This window comes from Poromitra crassiceps (genome assembly GCF_964638095.1).
Source record: "Poromitra crassiceps genome assembly, chromosome: 26".
NCBI lineage: Eukaryota > Metazoa > Chordata > Actinopteri > Beryciformes > Melamphaidae > Poromitra > Poromitra crassiceps.
The window spans coordinates 14844762-14866652 of record NC_139640.1 but is presented as its reverse complement, the minus strand read 5'-3'; the positions used below and the strand labels follow the sequence as shown (position 1 = coordinate 14866652).

The 21891-nt window shown below is 43.8% G+C and overlaps 1 protein-coding gene across 2 annotated transcripts; it reads left to right on the top strand.

The window, feature by feature from the left end:
* Positions 1-1244: 1244 nt before the first annotated feature.
* smpd1 (sphingomyelin phosphodiesterase 1) lies at positions 1245-20298 on the top strand. 2 transcript variants are annotated; one of them, XM_083661181.1, is made up of 9 exons: positions 1245-1367; positions 2249-2499; positions 7796-8116; positions 11314-11594; positions 11753-11926; positions 13055-13226; positions 13914-13990; positions 16034-16179; positions 18128-20298. In XM_083661181.1, exons 2-9 carry the CDS (start codon positions 2272-2274, stop codon positions 18544-18546), a joined length of 1818 nt encoding a protein of 605 aa, XP_083517307.1. In that variant the 5' UTR covers positions 1245-1367; positions 2249-2271; the 3' UTR covers positions 18547-20298. The 2 variants fall into 2 exon arrangements, with proteins under 2 accessions (XP_083517307.1, XP_083517308.1); XM_083661182.1 differs by having other exon boundaries at positions 1246-1371.
* Positions 20299-21891: the final 1593 nt, after the last annotated feature.

Sequence of the window (21891 nt, the reverse complement as noted above, 5' to 3'; positions counted from 1 at the left end):
GATTGCAATCAGATTGCAGAAAATGCATGTTAACGCCAGGTGTAAATGGAAACAGGCTGAAGTGATAAAATACAATCTGATTGCAATCTGATGGCAGAAACCACATGTTAACGCCAGGTGTAAATGGCCTCAATGACTTTAGCAGCAAATCGGATTTGCCTGTAATGTGAACATGGCCAAAGTGACAAAGTTCACTTTCCCCTCTATAGCCTAGCCCTTATTCCCTGAAGTTAGCCTGCTCATTATTCCCCCTCCTGCGGTCAACCCCACCTAGAAACAGATATGGTTTGATCCCAAATCAAACACCACCCAAAACCTCAGTTTCCTCAGGGTTTATTTTGGGCATAATCTTATCAAATGGGCGTGTGTGTGGTGATCTTATGCAAACATATTTGAGGGTTTTTTACATGAAAAAGTCTAAACAGTCAGAACTTAGCCTTTCTCTCCCCTTGTGAAAAGACAGCGGAGACAATTGCCAGCTGACCAACGTTTTCATAAACGACCTGGACGGAGAGGGGGTCACGTCAGTCACGTGACCAATCAGCTGACACGCTGTTCCTTTCACAAGACAAGCACGAGCAGCGACGCGTGATTTCTATTCGCACATAGGGTAAGCAATAACCACGCCTTGTGGCGCCGGGATTGGCCAGGAGCATTGAAGCTTGGGACTAAAGCACCTGGGGTTTTTCATCTTTTAAAATAAAGATGTTTAAAAAACTATTGCTTGTTACATTTTCAGTGCTGTACCTTTTCTCTGGGTAAGAATTGAGCTTGAAATTAACGATATGATACATTATATTATATGAGCTATGAACGTGAACACAACACCGTTATATTATTGCATGTTTTTGTAGATTGTGTACATTGTGTAGATTACAATTATTATGCTTATTATTATTAGTGTTGCTCTTGGCCAATCCCGGCGCCACAGGGCGTGGTTATTGCTGATCCTATGTGCGAATAGAAATCACGCAGCAGGCACCATTGAGCCAAAGAGCATTGAAGTCAAGAGCGCTGCCGCCATCTTGGCCTGAAAAGAACGCTAAACAGAAACATGACAGCTAATCAGGCCAAAATGGCAGATTTGTTGTGCGCTGATGTTTTCAGTCGTCGACACTTCTTAGCAATGTAAGTTCTTTGAGCTAGCTATTTATCAACCCCGGCAGCGACTCACAACAACACTAGTGCGGCTGATCGCCCGTCACAGCACGCAGTGACCTACCCCGCTGTCAAAAGAGGAAGCCGTGCTGCTGTGTTTACACTTCATCTCTCTGCGCCCCGACGAGACGAGACGAGCCGAGCCGTTCGAGCCTGGAGGTGCAGGGAGGAGAACCAGCAGCTAGCTACTGTTAGCTGCTCTTTCCACGGTAGGTAGGCTCACCACCACGGTAGTACAGTCATGTTTGACACGCGGCTAGCAGCATGCAACGACAAGTATTTTGTTTGTGTTGTTTAAAGTGTGCACTATGCCTGATTTCAGGCAAAGAGCCGTTTTAGATTCATATAATGCTTACACATTAGAATACAATACAATTTTGTCCTGGACAACTTTTCGGGCACACAATGTTTTCTTGCTTTAACCCCTGTTTGTCTGTCTGTGTCTGTCAGCCTGTCTGTCTAAGAGCCATTTCTTTCAAAGTGTACGTTGGTCCTGGGGGTTTTGCAAGTCATCTCTACAACCCCAGAGAAACTGGGTTGTAGAGATTGTACAACTCCACCCCATCGAATGGGGACATTTTGAAGCAATTCCTTTCCATTGAATGAGGTGATTCATAGTAGAACGGGTGACCATCCTTTTACCCTCAGGCTCTTTCTATATGTTTCGTCTCAGGACTTCACTGTAGTAAGCTAGAGCCCTCTCATGGACCATGCGATTTTCGTTAGACAATCTGTGTTTGGGCATTAAACTCACCTTATTTCTGCACTTTGAAGTCACAGGTAGGGTGGGGTGGGGCAAACTAATTATATCGGAATTCTAGTTGAAGTCCTGTGACGAACATAGAAAGAGCCCTAGGGTAACGTTGGTCCTGACTCCTCTTCCTTACTGTACATGCATGTGTGTTGTGTTGGTGTCCTCTGTCCAGGCTGCTTCTATCAGAGGTCCCTGCTGACCGTGGTGTGGCTCTCCATGTTGTCTTGTCTCCCTGTTGTCTGTCTGTCTCTGTCTGTATAGCAATTTCTTTCAAAGTGTATGTCAGCCCACTTCCCTGACATGCATGTGTGTGTTGTGTTGGTGTCCTCTGTCCAGGCTGCTGCCAGCAGAGACGGAGCATGAGGCTGTCCGTGGTGGTGTGGCCCTCCTTGGGGCTGGTGACGTCAGTCTGCGCCCTGACCCTCATGTTGCCCCTGTCGGGCACCGCTCACCCGGCCCAGGCCCCAGAGAGGCCCAGCCTGCTGTTGGTGGAGCAGTTTAGCCGCCTGGCGGTGGGGTTTAACTGGAGAAACCTCACCTGCCCCGTGTGCAAAGCACTCTTCGCCGTCCTCGATATCGCCCTCCTGGTAAGATCTGAACTCTGCCTCTGATCTAAGCTACTCCAAAGGAGACTGGTGCACCTAGAGCTTGCCTACATCTTATGAACAGGCCTAACCCCTTCATAAAAAAGGAAGTAAACTAGAACCAGGAAATTATCGCCCAGTCTCAATTCTCTCTTCCATATCTAAGTTAATGGAAAGAGTCATTTTTGAACAAATTGACAGTTACCTTGCATCTCGGGAGCTCCTGTTTAAATTTCAGTCTGGATTCAGAAAATCACATTCAACTGACACCTGTTTGCTTTTTAGACTCTGGTAAATACTGTGGTATGGTCATGCTGAACCTTCAAAAAGCTTTTGACACCGTTAACCATGATGTTCTACTGTGTAAGCTCGGGGCTCTGGGCTTCTACAGCACTTCCCTCAACTGGGTCAGGTCCTACCTGGAGGGTAGGGAGCAGGTGGTGGACATAAATGGAACACTGTCATGTCCCCTCCCCCTGACGTGTGGGGTCCCCCAGGGAAGTATTTTAGGGCCTTTATTCTTTTTAATTTATATAAACGATATGCAATCGGCCTGTGACTGCAACCTGTTCCTTTTCGCAGACGACTCCGCCCTCCTGTTCTCTCACAACAACAAATTTTCACTTCATCTGGGGAAAACGGAGTCTATTTTATTTGGGTCAAATTTTAATTAAAAAAAGTCCCCCGGGTTTAACATCATGGTGGGTGACGTAGCTGTTAACACCAAGGAGGATATTACTTACCTTGGCTGCATTTTAGATAACAAACTCTCTGGAGAGAGCATGGCCTCAAAAGTAATTTCCAAAGTAAATCAAAGAACCAAATTCTTAGCCAGAATTTCATCCTTCATAGACAAGAGCGCCCTTGTAACCTTGGCAAATGCTCTGATTCAATGTCATTTTGACTATGCTTGCTCCTCCTGGTTCACGGCAATCACCATAAAACTTAAAAACAGGCTTCAGACCTCTCAGAATAAATTAATACGGGTTATTCTGAAACTGTATCCCAGAGACCATCTCCTCCCCTCTCACTTCCTTAGCCTTAGGTGGCTCAGAGTGGAGGAGAGGGTTTCCCAGATCAAACTGTGCATGGTTTTCAGGATTTTTAAACGGGAGGCTCCTCGCTACCTCTCTGACTACTTCTGTAAAGTCAGTGATGTACATGGCTACTCCACAAGAGGAAGCACCTCCAACATTGTTCCCCCCAAATTTAAATCGTTAAAGGGTAAATGTACCTTCTCTTACTCAGCAGCTATTTTATGGAACAAACTCCCTGAGAGTATAAAGACCCTTAATTCCAGGTTTTCTTTTAAGCTCGCCTTGAAAAAATGGCTGGTTGGCTCCCAAATGGGTTCCCAACCTTTTATTTTCTTTTGTCTCTTGTATGCTCTTAGTTTTTAAACCCTAGGTAGGTCTTTGATTTATTATAGGAGCTGGTCTCTCTTTTTATTTATTGATTGGTGCATTTTTTGTCGTTATTTAAATAACCATTCAGTCAATGACTAATCAGTCATTGAGTGCATGGTTGTGTTGTAAAATGTTTTCATTGTTTGTGTTTGTTGCCCGCGCACACACGCGCTCATACCTGCACACATATTCACTCCACTTGTCCCCATACAAAGGACCACAATGGAAACAAGCCCTTGGGCTTTATTGTGTTTTATTCCTTTTGATCAATATTTTTGTTGTATTGTCTTGCACAATTCTGCAAAAAAAAATTAATCAATAAAGTTATCAATCAAACAAAAAACAACCTAACAGCCTACAACAACATAAAGCTTTGGTCCAAACTGGCAACATTGCCTGTTGTTTAAAGGGACAGCTCACCCTAAAATCCAAAAGACATATTTTCCTCTCACCTGCAGTGCTATTTATCCATCTATATCATTTTGTGTTATTTGCCTGAGTTTTAGAGATATCGGCCGCAGAGTTTCTGCCTTCTCTCCAATACAATGGAACTGGATGGCACTCGGCTTGTGGTGCTCAAAAGTGCCAAAGAAATACATTTGATAAACTCAACAGCAATGTCTCTTTACAGAAATCATGACCCCGTTACTCAAGATAATCCACAGACTTTGTTATGAGCAGTTTCATGGCGGAACTATTTTCTTTTGACCGAACTACACCCGCCAGCTGCTAGCTAGTTCCTACAAAAGAAAATTGTTCCTATACATGAAACTGCTCGCAACAAAAGTCTGTGCATTATCTTGAGTAACCGGGTCAAAGCCATGGGAGATGTCACAAGCACATTTACTAAAACAATGATCAAAATCAAATGCAAAGACAGGCTTTCCTTCGCTCATCCTGGCTTTCACACACTTTTCACACAATGAGATTTTTGAAAAATGATCATCAGTAATGTGGATATAATAATAATTAGGGGCAAAGGCAAATAGTAGAACAGCTACAACAGTGTGGCAAGTTCAGAAAATGACATCTGTAATGCAGCCTTTAAAACCAGTTCTGCCATATCATGATATCAAAAATCTAAGATGATATCTAGAATCGTATCATGATATCAATGTAATATCAATACAGCCCAGCCCTAATCAAGTGAGATGGCCCGATGTGTGGTCTTTTGTTTGTCTGCTATAGTTCAATTTGAGTGTGTTTCAAAAACATGCATGCGGTACTGTCCAGATTCCCTTGTAGGATTCCAATCTTCTGCTTGTAATAGGGTTTTATTGTCCCCTAGGGCAGAGGTTCTCAAATGTTTTTCAGCCAAGGACCCCTTACAAGATAGAAAATATACCGGGGACCCCCTCATTCTGATTTGTGATTTGTGCTTGACTTTTAATTTGATCGGTTTGTTATTCGAATGTAATCCATGAACCATTTTAGATTTAAAGCACAAACTATTTTCGTTGAACTATGAAGATTTTGCAATTTTTTTTTATTATATTACATTACGTCATTTAGCAGACGCTTTTGTTTTGTCCAAAGCGACTTACAATATCACAATTTGTCAACAGTACAGAAAACCACTATGCAACACAATCAATGACAGCTAGGATATTTTGATAGACTAGCACCATGTAGGAAGTAGTTTGAGAAGGAATAAGTAACAAGTAGCATTTTATTTTTTAATAAAAAAAAAAAAATTACCTGAAAACTTTTCGCGGACCCCCTGGCAAAGTGCCACGGACCCCTGGGGGTCCGCGGACCCCCATTTGAGAACCACTGCCCTAGGGAGTTTGACATTCATTCAGTACGATGTTAAACTTCCCGGTATGTTAAACTTCCTGGTATAACCTCCTTTTGCTTTTAATTTGTGCCAGTGCAATATTGCTAACAAAATGCCTTAGCCCACGTTCACACAGCACGCCGAAGCAACGCTCAACCGAAGCTGTACCTACGCTGTACCCACAAGTTTCATTTCAGGCGAAGGCGTTCACACCACCCGCGCGCGCGCGCCACGCTGACGCCGTGCCGAAGCCACGCTCACGCCACGCCGAAGCGATCACTCAGGCCTGATGCCAACAGTGGTGCGAGATTCTCAACAAATGCTCGTTTAATCTCATGCTACTTGTCATCGAGCATGCCGATGCTGAGGTCTCTAAAATCACTGAGATCTGAGATCACGGACTTGAAAAAGTTGCTTAACCCTGAAAGATACATACGAGAAGCAGGTCCTGGACGTTAAAAGACGTAAAAACACATATCGCAGAGACACACTAGACTACAAGAACAACCATGTCTAACCATGGGTATCATCTGACGGCTCAAGCTCGTTTCGCCTCTACCGACGCAGAAGAGGAGAGGGCTACACTGCCTCCAGTGGGCCGTCCACTAGGCTTGTCGCGGTATTCGGTGTTACCGGGGTTACCCGGTGGCGAGACATACACTGATTACATAACGTGCCCACCGGTAACACCTTTTGTTTTTATTGAGGAAGAATTGAAAGGAAAACTCGCAGTTTCAGCGTGCGCCGGTGTAAATTACAAGCGCTCCCTCTCGGCTGCAGTGTGGCTCAACTGTTCTGGTTAGACCACAAACTAACGTTAGTTAACGCTATACATCTTATGAACACACATGATGCCCTCCTCATACACATGTAGCTAAGACCCTTAGCTAAGCCTGCATGCGTGTGCATACTGTTGTCACTGCGGGCCATCTCTGGAAATGTGCCTTTTTTTCCCACAGCGAAAAGTCGATGCTAATTTAGCATCAATGCTAGCGGGAGGGAGGACTTACCAACATTCAGTCATGCTTACTGGTGCTTGCTGGTATTGTTAATCCCATGTCAGAAAAAGTCTCCAGCCATGAGTTGTGATGCAGCCAGTGTTGTATGACTGTGAGCGTCCATGCTAACGTTAATACTTTAAACAGCAGCAGCGTGCGTCTTGTCTCTATGAACCTACAGAATGGACAGTTAAAGCATAGACTCTTGCTTACTTTAAAACTTGTATTATCAACATAACGTAACGTTCGCTCTAGTCTAGCTGCTATGGATACCCGACTGGTGTCTCACTGTTATCGCTCCCGGGAACAACATGCACTAGTAGGAACTAACAATCGTATTGTTTACATTTCCCGGTGTAACCGGTAATACCGGTGACGTCACGTGCTTATTATTCGGTGTGAAAATGTTCACACCGTGGCATCCCTACCGTCCACGGACGACTCGGGGAGCGAGGACCCAGCGAGAGGCTCCAGACAACGGCCTTTTTTAGGCCAAAACCTGTGTTCAACTTGTCCAGCAGACCCCTGTCTTCACAGGAGACTATACTTTGATTAATAATGAATGTGATATGGTTTTTCCACAAAAAAAGGTGCAGCTGGGAGAGCACGAGACAAGAGAGAAAAACAAACGTTACATAATTTTTTGTCTGTCGTGCATTAAAACTACAGTAGCAAGCCTGTTTTGAAAATGTAATGAGGAGAACATACATACATACATACATGTATGTATGTATGTATTGTTTGTGTGTAATTGTATTGTATGTAGGTATGTCCACGTATGTCCTGTTTGTTTTGGGGACTACGGATGGAAATTAGCCTCGTGCCATGTGCAACGTGTTCGAGCCTCGTGCTCGAGTCTCGTGCTAAATCCGGCAATTTTTACACTCTGATTATGTTCTTTGTGTCCATTAATTTTGCACTGTCCCGTCTAAATAAACAAATCAAAAAAGAAAGTACAGATATTTGTGCCAAAATGTAGGGAGTAAAAGTCAAAAGTTGTTAGAAAAATACTCTGTTAACTACAGATACCTGAAAATCCTACTGAAGTACAGTAAAGTCCCATCTGTCTTCATATGCATGTTGTTTTCCTCTCTCCTTCTCTGATCTTTGAATGTTAGAACGATGCAAACGAGGAGCGCGTGGCGCGGGCGGTCGGCGAGGCGTGCATCCGTCTGCACCTGGCCGACGAGCACGTGTGTCGAGAGATCACGGAGCTCTTCCGGGGCGACTTCATACGGGCCCTGCAGGAGTCTCTGCTGTGGCCCTCGGAGGCCTGTGCCGTGCTCGTCGGCGCCTCCTGTGGCAAGTTCGACATCTACGCCCCCTGGAACATCACCCTGCCCAAGGTGCCCAAGCCCCCCGTCACACCGCCCTCTCCGCCCAAGCCCGGCTCCCCGCAGAGCAGAGTCCTCTTCCTCACAGACATCCACTGGGATCAGGTGAGTCTGTGTGACAGATCAGCCGAGTTGAAAGAAACGGAAACAACCACTCTATACTGTACCCTGTGCAGGTCAGGGTCGGAAATAAAATAAAATCAAAATGACAAGGGCTTAAGCTGTGTTCACACCGAGATATTTATTTTTCTCTCTGTCGCTCGATTCAACCCTTTGGAATCGCTCTGTCGCTGTGTTTAAATCGCTCGTCAACGGGCACAATAATTGACGGACATCTGGGGGCTATAACGTTACGCAATGTCATGATATTTGTCCACTACGAGCCACCGTAGTTGTTTACAAGCTAAGCCTATCAGCGTGCTCCTAACGCGAGCTCTATACCGGTAGTACAGACTTCACTTCATGTCAGCTGTCAGCCTGTCAATCAGCTGTCAATGCGGTTTGTTGCCACACAATAAACCAGCGGTTTGTTCCAAGCCAGTGTGATCCTTGACTCACTCTCACACGGCAGCCAATCAGCGTTGAACAGCGAGCGACTGATGCCAGCGTAATTTCGCTCAAGTTGGGATATTTCATCTCAGGCGACGAGCGTATTTTCTCCCCATCGCTCTGTCTCTGTCGCTCGGACGCCCAGTGATTTTTCTGCCGGGCGAATATACGCTCAATCGCTCGTTTGCATTGACTTTGTATGTAAACTCATGTAAACTCGATGCCGCGAAAAACTTTAATAGGTCGGTGTGAACGCAGCTTTAGGGTCAGGTTTTTTTGCACTTGTGAAATACGTTTGGGGGCATTTTGGATCATTTCCAGGGCAATTGTATCAAATGTTGGGTAATACCTTAGTTCTATGTTGCATTACAGACTAATATTCAACGAGTCTTGTCCAATCATTATGCCTCAGCCGGCGATAGCCAGGCCGGAGGCATTATGGATTTGGGTTGTCCGTATGTCCGTCCGATGTTCGTTAATGCGATATCTGAGGACCGCCTTGATGGAATTTCATCAAATTTGCCTCAAATGTCGACTTGGATTCATGGATGAACTGATTACATTTTGGTGGTCAAAGTTCAAGGTCACTGTGACCTCACTAATGCCATTCACAAGTTCCTTAACGCGATATCTCAGGAACGCCTTGACGGAAATTCTTCCAATTTGGCTCAGACACCGACTTGAACGCAAGGATGAACTGATTACATTTTGGTGATCAAAGGTCAAAGGTCAGGTGTGTCTGTGACCTACAATATGTAAATTGGTGCCTCAGCCCTGCTTTTAACCCCATCTTTTCCACTGCCAGGTGTTTGCAGTGTTAACCCCGTGTTTTCCACTGCCAGGTCAGGTGTATGCACAGGGTTCCCGCTGCTCCTTAAAAAGTCTTAAATCAAAATCATGGAAATTAAGGTCTTGAATTGTCTTAAATTGGCTGCAAATGTGCTGTAGACATTACATTTGAAGATGGTGTTTTTAAGGGACTGTCCGATATTTACGTGGGGTGGGATGGGGTAAAATATGATATATATATATTTTTTAAATCAACTGCCCTCTCTGACATTTAGATTATTTTCTCTCTGCCCTCCCCCTGCACATGTCTAACTGGGACTGGTAAATTGATGTAAATTCTCTGCACATTAATGCCTATTTAACTTAGCCTGTAAATTTCATGTACATTCAATGTAAACTCTTATCTAACTCTGACTGTAAATTCATGTAAATCCACTGCCTATTTAACGTATATTTAACTCAGTCTGTAAATCTCATGTAAATCCAACGTAAATTCATATTTATCATCCACAGAACACTTCACCACTCATGTACATATTGTATATATTTACTCGATTTGATTCGATTTGATTGCACTTGCAACCTTGCGATTGCCGTTAGTTATCTTCCTACTTCTTATCTCTGTATATTGATGTGACCGCTACGCTGCATACAGACACTAAGACAAATTCCTCGTATGTAACTTGCAGACTGTGGCAATAGAAGTGATTCTGATTCTGATGTAAGAAAAAGATCTGCACTGCCCACCCAGTTCAGCCTAAATTTGTTGGTTTCAGGCTATTGTTTCAGTTAGTTTCAGCTTTTGTTGTTACTGATGGGGGTGATTGGTCGACACCGCTATTGTAATGGTGGATGTCCCATTACCTGCCTGCCGACCTAGCAGGCAGACCAGCTGCTGAAATAGTTTAGATATATAACATATGGGCTACATAGCGAAACACAATGCAAACTAATGCAAAACAGAAAAGAAAAAATGTTATATGCCCTCCCCAGGGTCACCTCAAAGGCACAATCTCTGGTTTTGGACCCTCAGCGGTCCAAAACCGCAGTTTAAACTGCCGGGCGCCGCACATTCGTGTCACAGCTCACGGGACTCGGGAGAACTATTTATGTTTGGGGAGCTAACGTAAGTGGTGGCTAAGCTACATAGCTAATGGTGAACAATGGCAGATAGACGAGAATCAAGCAATCTCTTTGCAACCAAAAAACATCTGAAGCTGTCAGTGTGGGAGCATTTCGGCTATAGAAAGGATGACTTTTGGTGAGTCAGCCCATGAGATATATGGGCGGTTTTACCCCACTCGCGCGCCAGCCGTTTAACATTTTGTGGGCGTTCCCAGACATGCGGACTGTCTCTATTCGCCGAACTAGTGAAGTAATTCACTAACTGAGCAAAATAATATTAGATTATTAAAAATGAACAATAATACAACTAAAAGGCATGGATGACAGTTGATGATAACACTAAAGTTTATTACCCACATTCGTTATTTTCCCCTAAAGAAAAAAACAAAACATAAACTGGACAAAAAAGTAATATAGTTTTCAAAAGCGCCTTGCAGACAGATCCTACTATTCTATTTCTCAACAATAACTACAACTTAATAAACAAACGGAAACTATTCTAAAGTTAAATGTATTGACGTCGTTTCTTCTTCGTTGGTACATGTAGGCATTCTGACGTTAACCTAAGCAATACTGCCCGCCTAGGGGTCGCGTTTAGATGTTTCCAAATTGGCGCATAAATCAAACTGATCATCAATACTAAATGCTACATAAATGTATTTCTAACTATTGTAAACAACATGCACATAGTTTTTACAGCCTACACCTACATGTTTTGTTCCAAAGGGAAATACCGCCATGAACTGATTGCATTTTGGTGGTCAAAGGTCAAAGGTCAGGTGTGTCTGTGATCCACCATATGTAAATTGGTGCCTCAACCCCATCTTTTCCACTGCCAGGTGTATGCAGCGGGCAGCAGTGCAGACTGTAAGGACCCTCTATGCTGTCGTAATGAGTCGGGCTCTCCTAGCTGGCGGCGGAGGGAGGCCGGGTACTGGGGAACCTACAGTAAGTGTGACCTGCCTCTGCGGACGGTGGAGAACCTCCTGCAGAACGCTGCCCGCACCGGGCCCTGGGACTGGGCCTACTGGACCGGAGACATCCCAGCACACAATGTCTGGTCTCAGACCAGGGCACAACAGCTGTCTGAGCTCACAGTCATCTCCAGGCTCATCCACAAGTATGTTCTCTCCTCAGTTTGAACCTCCAAATGCTTTTGCACTCTTAAGTTCAGAATATCTTTGCTCTCACTTTGGTCAAATGTGATCCAGGTGTCGGCTGTAATTGATCCAAGCAGTTGAATTGACTCTCGCCCCTCTCATCTTGTGGTGTCTGCAGGCAGCTGGGGCCCAACGTGACGGTGTACCCTGCTGTGGGGAACCACGAGAGCACGCCGGTCAACAGCTTCCCTCCACCCTTTGTTCACGGCAATAGATCCTCCGCCTGGCTCTACAACACCATGGCAGAGGAGTGGTCACCATGGCTACCAGAGGAAGCCCTGAACACACTCAGGTTCTTCATTTAAACATCTTCATAGTGTAAAGTGGCTACCAGAGCAGGCCCTGAACACACGCGGGTTCTTCATTTAAACATCTTCATAGTGTAAAGTGGCTACCAGAGGAAGCCCTGAACACACTCAGGTTCTTCATTTTAAACATCTTCATAGTGTAAAGTGGCTACCAGAGGAAGCCCTGAACACACTCAGGTTCTTCATTTAAACATCTTCATAGTGTAAAGTGGCTACCAGAGCAGGCCCTGAACACACTCAGGTTCTTCATTTAAACATCTTCATAGTGTAAAGTGGCTACCAGAGGAAGCCCTGAACACACTCAGGTTCTTCATTTAAACATCTTCATAGTGTAAAGTGGCTACCAGAGGAAGCCCTGAACACACTCAGGTTCTTCATTTAAACATCTTCATAGTGTAAAGTGGCTACCGGAGCAGGCCCTGAACACACGCGGGTTCTTCATTTAAACGTCTCTTCATAACGTGGGCGGCTGTAGCTCAGGAGGTAGAGCGGGTCGTCCACTAATCGCTTTGGATGAAAGAGGTCGGTGGTTCGATTCCCGGCTCCTCCACTCTGCGTGTCGAAGTGTCCTTGGACAAGATACTGAACCCCAAATTGCTCCCGTTGGTGTGCCAGCACCCTGCGTGGTAGCCTGCCGCCATTGGTGTGTGAATGGGTGAATGTACCTACTGATTGTAAAGCGCTTTGGATAAAAGCGCTATATAAATGCAGACCATTTACCATTTTCATAACAATGTACATCCTCAAGGATAGACAGAGGCCCTGTACTGTACATGTACTTTACTTCGTAATTAAAATCTGTCTATAAGTATCCAAGAAGCTAATTTTTTCTCTTTTCTGATTCACTTTTGCCCTGCTGAGCTTCCTTGTGCCACATTTTTGCTAAATAAAACCAAACATTTAGAAATAGATGGTGAAGTAGGATCTCGATATTAGGAGCTGTTGATTATGTAATTTTGCAGTTAGCGTTCACATCCTACGGTTTGGAAACAGAAGTGGTCACACTTGGGAGTTCAATTAACTTCTCTCGGGATTTTAGACTTCTGGTTGGAGGCCCCCAGCGCTTCTTCAGTTCTTCAGTTGCTCACCGATGTCTTTGTGTGTACTTGCAGATACGGAGGGTTCTATACAGTGGAGATCCAGCCTGGTCTGAGGGTGGTCTCTCTCAACATGAACTTCTGTGCTCGAGAGAACTTCTGGCTGATGGTGAACTCCACCGATCCAGCCAATCAGCTGCAGTGGCTGGTCCACGTTCTCCAGGCCAGTGAGAATAAGGGGGAGAAGGTGAGGGGAGCCGCTGGAATGCGACCGATGGACCCTGTTGAAAGCAGTGGTTTTGAGGTGGTAAAGCAGGAAGTAAAGCAGGTATATAGCCAATACCATGAATGATGGTTCCATTCCATTTAGGCGTTCTGGTGCCAGGGCCATCATTAATGTTATTGGGTATATCTGCTTCACTTCCTGCTTTAACCACCTCAAAACCATTGCTGTGAATAGGGCCTACTTGAAATACTTTACTTTGTGTGTAATGAATCTATAATCTATGAAAGTTTCACTTTTTGAAAGGAATTATGGAAAAAAACTAGCTTGGAAAGGATCTGTATATTTTTCTTCATTTTGTTTTTTGTTGTATTTTTCTTAAATTTTTTCTTCAATTGGCCAAATTTTTGTCTGTACTGTATAGCCAAGAAGAAATAGCGATGATATCGGAATAATATCGATATCGGCAGATATCCAAATTCAGATCTCGGAATCGGATCGGATCGGAAGAAAGTGGATCGGTGCATCCCTAGTGTCTTCCACACTTCATTCAGGCTTCAAACAGGATGTGGCTACAATACACTTCCACTTTAGCTCCCTGAAGTCACTGGTGTTGAGCCAGAGGAAGGGAAGTTGAGACTAGATGTTGGGTTTTCAGTGCAATGACGCAATTTCTTTGTTTTTGCTTTGTGTCTTTCTCTCTCTTCTCAGGTACACATCATTGGTCACATCCCACCTGGCCTATGTCTTAGCAGCTGGAGCTGGAATTACTATCACATTGTCAACAGGTATTTGGCTACACGTGTTCAGTTCAGCTACTGGATTTTTGAGGCCGATACAGATATTAGGGTGTAAAAAAATTCCGATATCGATATATCGGCCGATATTCTTATATTAAATATACACATTATATTACACAATGTTTTTGCAATGATCCCTCAAATATCAAACACTTGACAAAGATATGACTTGACATGACTTGAGATGTAATGTAGGCAGGATATTTGACAGCTTATCAATAAACTTTATTGTCCAAAATGACATCAATGCAATGAAACGGTAAACTTCACTGGGAATTTAATAAGTATAAATAACTAGAAATACAAAAACACAAATAGAACAAATATAAAATATAACCTGAATTAAGAAAAAAGATCAAATGTACACAACATGTTGTCTATGACTTAAAAATTACAAAATAAAAAAAGATCTGCATTTCGGCCAACATATCGGCCGATACCGATATATCGGTTATCGGCCAATATCGGCCGATAATATCGGTGGACCGATATATCGGTCGGGCTCTAGTCCAGACAGTCTAGCCTGTTACTCTGTAAAGGCATTACTATTGGAAACGTTATGGGTGGTCTCTATTTGCTGTCCTTGAAGTCGCAGAGGACACTGTGTGAAGTTCTGTTCAAAGCAGTGATGCCTTAGCCTTGGGTTCACACCGGGCGCTATTCAGAAGCAGAGCTGAAGCTGCGCTGAACAGAAGCTGAACCGGTCACACAAAAAGCACTCTTTTCCTCAGCACAACTTGCATTGACTTCATGCCTGGCAGCTCGGGCTCCAGCGCGCTGCACGCTTGGAAAATAGAACAGGAGCCTGAACTACCACTTCAGCGGAGCGTCGGCGAGGCATGCGGCTTGTGTGAACGCTCTCGCCTATTAACAAGGACGCCGAAATGAAAGTGCGTGGCTTCAGCGTAGCTTCAGCTGCTTTCACGTGGCTTTGGTGTGATGGTGTGAACGAGGGCTTATGTTTGATAAATCTCAGAAACATTCACTTTCTTCCCAGAGTAACGTTTGATTGTGGGAACGTACGGTACCCACTAGGGCTGGGTTCAAAAAATCGATTCTCCGATTTTTAATCGATTTTTATTTTAATCCTCGATTATCGATTCATATGTCCAGAGATCGATTATAAAATAAAATAAAATATATATTTTTTAATAAACAGGCTAAAATATTATGCTGTGTGTGGTAGTTGAAACATAGTTTCAAGTTGACGTTTATTTATGTTTGTAGTTTAAACAAAAACATAAATAAATACTGTAGGCTACATGAATGAAATGGACAATTAATATCTACTTTTAGAAATTATATAGGCTGAAATCAAATGACTGTGCCTAATTGTGAAAGTGTCTTTATTGACAGATGAAAAGGCTGTTATTTACCCTTTATCACCACCTGGTGAGTAAATATATGTGTAACTAAAACCATTAAAATTGACAACAGGTCTGAAACTTTTTTTCCCCAACTCAAAAAACATGTTTTGGTATCACTAACCAAATCGATATTGAAATTAATCGAATCGGAATCGAATCGAATCGAAATTAATCGATTCGCAACCTTGTGAATCGGAATCGATTCTTGAAATTTGAACCAATACCCAGCTCTAGTACCCACAAGATGAGTATAGAAACGCTGCACTACTGTTCGATGCTGGCTGCCATACATGTAATGGCTCAGTTGATGATTCCGCTTTGCTGGGATTTGACTCTGGCGTTATTGCAGTTATCTGCTGCCAGCTCTGGAGCTAGTTTCAGTAAAGGAAGCAAGACTTCCTGCCAACTACTGTACACTTGTTTCATTTCCCTATTTTACTTTATTTTGGACAGGTCAGATGTCCTGTATGGTTCAGGCTTCTCTGTTTCAAACAATGAAATGCCTGGACATTAGAGTTCAGTGTCCTGTCTGACTTGGGTTAATAATAGAAAGTAGCAGCATGTGATGGGTCCTCTGTTTACACACTATGGCTTACCATGAGTTTAACATGTTTCCCCCTTGTTTAACATCAGTTTGTTTTTTTGTTTTTTTCCCCCTTCCCAGATATGAAAGTACAATTACCGGACAGTTTTTTGGCCATACACACCTTGATGAGTTCCAAATGTTTTACGATGAGGAAACCATGACCCGCCCAGTGGGCGTGGCCTTCATTGCGCCCAGTGTCACCACCTACATCAACCTAAACCCAGGTGAGGCATGAAACTATTGAACCGTCAGTCCTGATCCTAATGGCGCGGACACACTACACACACAGTTCGTCAGTCCATGTTCTTTTCACACTACACACAACTGTCTGTCTTGTAATCAGGAGGGTCGTTTTGGTTTTCACACTATATGACTGAGCTGCGACAGGGGATCACACGATATTTCACCAGGAGAATCCCAGACCAGTCCGTAAACGCAGCCTCACACCGGCTTTATTCTTTCTAAACACGCTCGCACAACATCAGTCATTCTATGGCAGTGTTTCTCAAACAGTGGTCCAGATTTATATTTTTTTCCTTTTTTTCTACCTCCCACTATCCAATCAGAGAAATGTTTACATTTTCTGGGAAACTCAAGGTCAGATCACGATGCCTCTAAAGGACTATATGTATTTTTTCACCCTGAATCCAACACCACCACCACTGACTCTCTACGACTTACGGGTTGTGGAGATACATCCACTCTGCCTGCAGGGCTACAGGAGAGAAACAGAGTACAGCGGGTGGTTGGGAGTTCCAAGTTACTGACCAAACACTCTATTTCAGTAATTGCTGTCAGAAAATAGAGCCATTTAACACTTATTTGAACACAAAAACATCACTGAATGCAACTTGAAGATGGCAACAGATAGCCTGTTTGACTTTGGCAACATTGTGCATTTATTGAACTTGAAAAAACTTTCTTTGAACTTTGAATATATTTGAACTGAACAGGAGAAATAAATGTAAAAAAAAAAAGGTAAATGGACTAACTAAAATAAATTACATATACAGTATATTGTTTATATCGGTTATCTTGTTTTCATAATTGTGGGAAGCCAAAAATGTGATTAATTGTACTGCTATTTGTCATTTAATTAGCCTGTAATTTGTAATTTACAGTTGAAGTAGTAGGCCTATTGTTTTTGGGGATGTTTTGGGAGTTAGGTTGGTCCCCGAGTTTATTTTCATTGGTAAGTGGTCCTTGGTCTGAAAAAGTTTGAGAAACACTGTTCTATGGGATTGGTTCAAAGAAGGAGTTGGTAAGTTTGACTGCTATCTCAAATATTATTTCAGGTTTCAATAGATCACGGAGATAATAATAATGTTAGATCATGGAATGGTCTTAGTTTTGGTTTTGGGCGGTAGGACTGGGACAGCAGTTTGTATCAATCTGGTAGAATGGCTCATATACTTTCTCCATCAGACCACTTGCCTGCCTGCTGCAGACAGCAGACATCACCTGGCTGTGTCTGTGCCGTGCGCTCTCATTGGCTGAAACACGTTGATGGATGTCCCGACATGACCACATATTTAGCCTGCTTTAGCCTGACCGATATCTGCCGGACCTCTGACTCTGTCGAACCTCTGTGACTCTGTGACAAACCGTCGCTGAGCTCCAAAAGCTGCTCGCTGAGGGCTCCTCCGAGCATCTAGTCTGAATGAGGCATTAGGGAAGACAGTATTGCAGTATGGTAAATTGCCCCACAGGAAGAACAATGTAAATGCAATAGAGACACTGCATGAAATAGGCCACGCCCATCACGGGGGAAAAGCTACGTTCATTTCCACACACCAGCGTCATTTTCCTCGAATTAAACATGGCTAAAAGCTGTTGTGTGGTGGGGCTGCGCAGACCGCAAATTAAAAAAATCACCAGTTAAAGTTTTTTTGTACTCCTGAGCAAAACAAGGAAGCCATTGAGAATTGGCGAGAAGAAAAATGTGGATCTAGCGGTCAAGTAGTAAGGTGGAGTGTTCATCTTCCGTATATACGATCTTTTTGTGCAACACGCAACCATGCACGCGACATAGGAGAACGCCAGGATTGGAGGGGGGGTTTCTGTTTCCCCCCCGTCTTGGGCGTGGCTTCTGAATGATGACGCTTTACGCAGTGTCTCTATGAATTATTCACATCGTTACTGAAATGGCTTTGGGACTATCTCTTCCTCCAGGTTACCGTGTGTACGTGGTGGACGGGAGCTACCAGGGCAGCTCTCGCCTGGTGCTCGACCACGAGACGTACATCCTCAACCTCACCGAGGCCAACCACAGCCCGGGGGCTCGGGGTCGCCCCGATCCAGACCCCAAATGGACCCTGCTCTACCGGGCCACCCAGGCCTACGGCCTGTCCAGCGTGCTCCCCTCCGACTGGGACGGGCTGCTCCGCACCTTCCTCAGCGACGACCGGGTCTTCCAGAGGTACTGGTACCTGAGATCTAAAGGCCACGTGTCGGAGCCCTGCAAAGAGACCTGCAAAACCAGCCAGATCTGCTGGCTGCGCAGCGGGCGCTACGACGACCTGGTCCAGTGTGACCTCCTCAACGGCTTTGGAGGAAACATGGCCCGGGCTGCCCGGAAGACCCTCTGCTGATCCCTTTATTAGTCTGGACCCAATGTAGACTGGTCCCATCACATGGACCGGCAGGAAGAATGGCGACCAATTATCGATGAATCTGTTGATTTATTTTCTCAATTAATCGATTTAGTTGTTTGGTCTATAAAATGTCAGAAAATGGTGAAAAACATTGTTCAGTGTTTCCGAAAGCCCGAGATGACCTCCTCAAATGTCTTGTTTTGTCCACAACCCAAAGCTATTCAGTTTACTGTCATAGAAAGGTGTAAAGAAACCAGAAAATATTCACATTTTAGAAGCTGAAATCAAGAGGATTTTGACTTTTTTTTCCCCTTAAAAAATGACTCGATTACGCGATTAAACGAATAGCAAAATAGTTGTAGATTATTTTCTGTCGATCGACTAATGGTTACAGCTCTAGTGACCAAACCTAACCTGAAATTCATCCAAGATGTGTGACAATGTTGAACAACGGTCACTTTTTCCGGATATTGATTTTTCTTTTCTTTGTGTGGGGGGGTGGTCCTAGCCTAGGTAAACCCAGCCCCCACGTGACCTGCTCTCTCAGTTCCCAGTCACTAGTGACTGAGAACAGGTCTGAGAGCAGGTCACGTGGGGGATGGGTTTACCCAGGCTAGGGTGGTCCCTCCTTATCTCGTCGGGAGAATAGCTTGTAGCTTATGATCAGTTGCGTTAACAAGGATTTTATTAGTTTCAGAGCAGAAATCTACCTCAGGACCCTTTCTTTAAGAGAAAGGCAATGTGGATTTCAAAACCCTGACATTGAGGTTAGGTCCAAAGTATTCTCAATAACGATTTGCCATTTCAGCAATGTTTTTCCAAAGAAGTTTGCCTCATTGTGTTTGGCAATAAGCCACGAGTTTGTCAGCCGCTGTTTGTGTCAAAACTGTTGCAATGTGCCTAAGTTGTGTCTGTTTCACTGAGCAGTTGGTTGGACGTGGTCACACAGTGAGTTGGGGAGCAGATGCAACAGATCTTTGAAGTTCTTTACCTGACATGCTGTCTTTCTTCCTCCGAGCGATCAGCGCCTGCCTCTCGTCGGCCTGGGCAGTGCTCGTGTAAGTCTACAGAAAGTCTACCGTCATCGATGAGAATGTACATTTCTTCTGCCTGCTTTGTGGAAGGCCTTGTGGAAAAGTTTGAAGGTTAACTTTAGCAACCATCTCAATTGACCCTTTTATAGATCTGTCCTCTTGAACAAGATAGCATTTGATGCACTGTTTACTTGTTATTGAAACCGATGTAAGTTGAGCCACTCTGCATTGTGATATGGATTTGGAGGTAGTCACGTTGACCTAGGAGGGTTGCCTTAAAGCAGCTGATCCATGTCTGGACTGCGTGTTGTTTGAGCTTTGCTGATGACCTTTGGCCTTTGGTAGTTGTTGCATAATTGTCGTCAATACATTTTGACAATCCTAGCCCCATGCACCACTGTGGACATTTGCCAGTTATGTGTAGCGCCCTCTGCCTCAGCAATGCATTCAAACCTAAATGGAGACAAATATTTCACATCAAGGTGTACTTAGTGTCTGCACTTTATTTCTGTTGTAGCGGGTAGTTAATTTAGAGGTTGAATGAGATAAGTTTGGCTAAGCCAGTTGAGTTTGACATGCTCATTACGAGTGGGAAGTGTGACCTCAGACGTTGGTTTACAGACTGTGTGGTGGTAAACGACATGTAATCAAACTGTAAAATATGCAGTAACTTAAAGAAATTGTTTAAATTATGAATAAAAGATTAATGCCAATACCCCTGTCCCATTTGTTTTATTTTGTCTAAGAAAAATGTATCTGTACAAATTCCAAGGTAGTTTATTTTGTGGTGATTGTAATAGTGGTTTACGTTTTTTAAAGTGACATGTACAGTACTTTTTAAGGCAAATGTGTATATATTTACATAATACAAAAAAGGCCAATTAGGGATGCGATATTTTTTTCCGGATGATGGAGAAGGCTGGAGGCACCCTCTCTGCCTGTGATTGGCCTAGCGTCAAACGTTCATCCAATCACATTCGCTTGGCTGTCCTGCGTCTCTTTCTACAGTCTGTGGTCAGACAGACAGCAGTTTCGCTTGCTAGCATGCATGAAAGACGCCACTGTGTGTTTATGTTTTTGATATAGTCTGGTCTCTGGTTTAGAATGCTGCCGCTACTCTTGGCAGTGCACATATGTAGCCTACAGACAAATAAAAAAGAAAAGATGAATGAGAATTGATGAAGGCTTATGTAAAAACAGTGTCAATGCCCATTTACTCATTCTAACACAAGAGTGACATGTATTTGAATTGAAATATGTATCAGTATGTGGTGTTTGCCCAGCCCTTCATTGGGAAATGCAGCTTTATGGAGTGGGATCACGTGGAGATGGTCTTCAGAAACTTTGATGAGATTGACAGTAAGTAAACATAGTTTCAGATACATGGTGGAGTTGTGGAAAAGTGTGTGTACATGTCATATACTGAGTCTAGAGCAGTTTTTCAAAAAGTTATTTTTACGCCTGGCGGCAGCCAGGGACATACAACAAACATAAAACGTAAAAATATACATAAAACGTACTTCCGATGTCAGTAAAAATTACAGCTCTCTGTGGTTTTCTATCTCATAACCCTCAGCTCATGTCTCTGCAGAGGTCAGGGGGGAGAACAGCCCCCCCGCTTGGCTCCAGGTAGTGGCAGAGGAGCAGGAATTGAACCCACAACCTCTGGCCCCGGTGTCTCTGTGTGTATTATTCCTTCACACCACCAGCTGCCCTTCACACTCACAGCTCTTCTCCGGGCGCTCTTGTCTCTTCCCTCTGCCTGCCACCATTCAAAACTGACTGAGGCTCGAACCCACGACCGCAAAAGTGGCTGAGGTCTCAATATTGCCAGGCAGCAAACCTACTCTGTGCCACCAAGTCAGACTGATTGAATGAGGTTTTCTCAGGGCTTTAAATGACTCTTTCCTCTGGCTGTCGCCATTCAAAACTGACTGAGGCTCAAACCCACAACCTCAAGAGTCACTGAGGCTCAAACCCACAAGCTCCAAACCACTAGACAGCAATCCAACTCTCTGAGCTAATGGGTCATAGTGATTAGGACTAGAAGATTAAAGTATAGTCTTTATGTATCTTAAAATATGTTTTGAAGGGACCTTTTAAGTTGAATAGTATTTGAATTATATTACGGTATTATGACGTGAGTTTCTATTCGCCTTGCACAGAAAACCTTTTACTTTTATACTTGAGTACATTTCAGAGCCTGTACTTTTTTCCTTTTACTTGAGTAATTAAGTTGAATCAGTACTTCTGCTTTACCAGTCTTTTACCAGTCTACAGTTCTACAGAGCAACAATGTGATTAAATT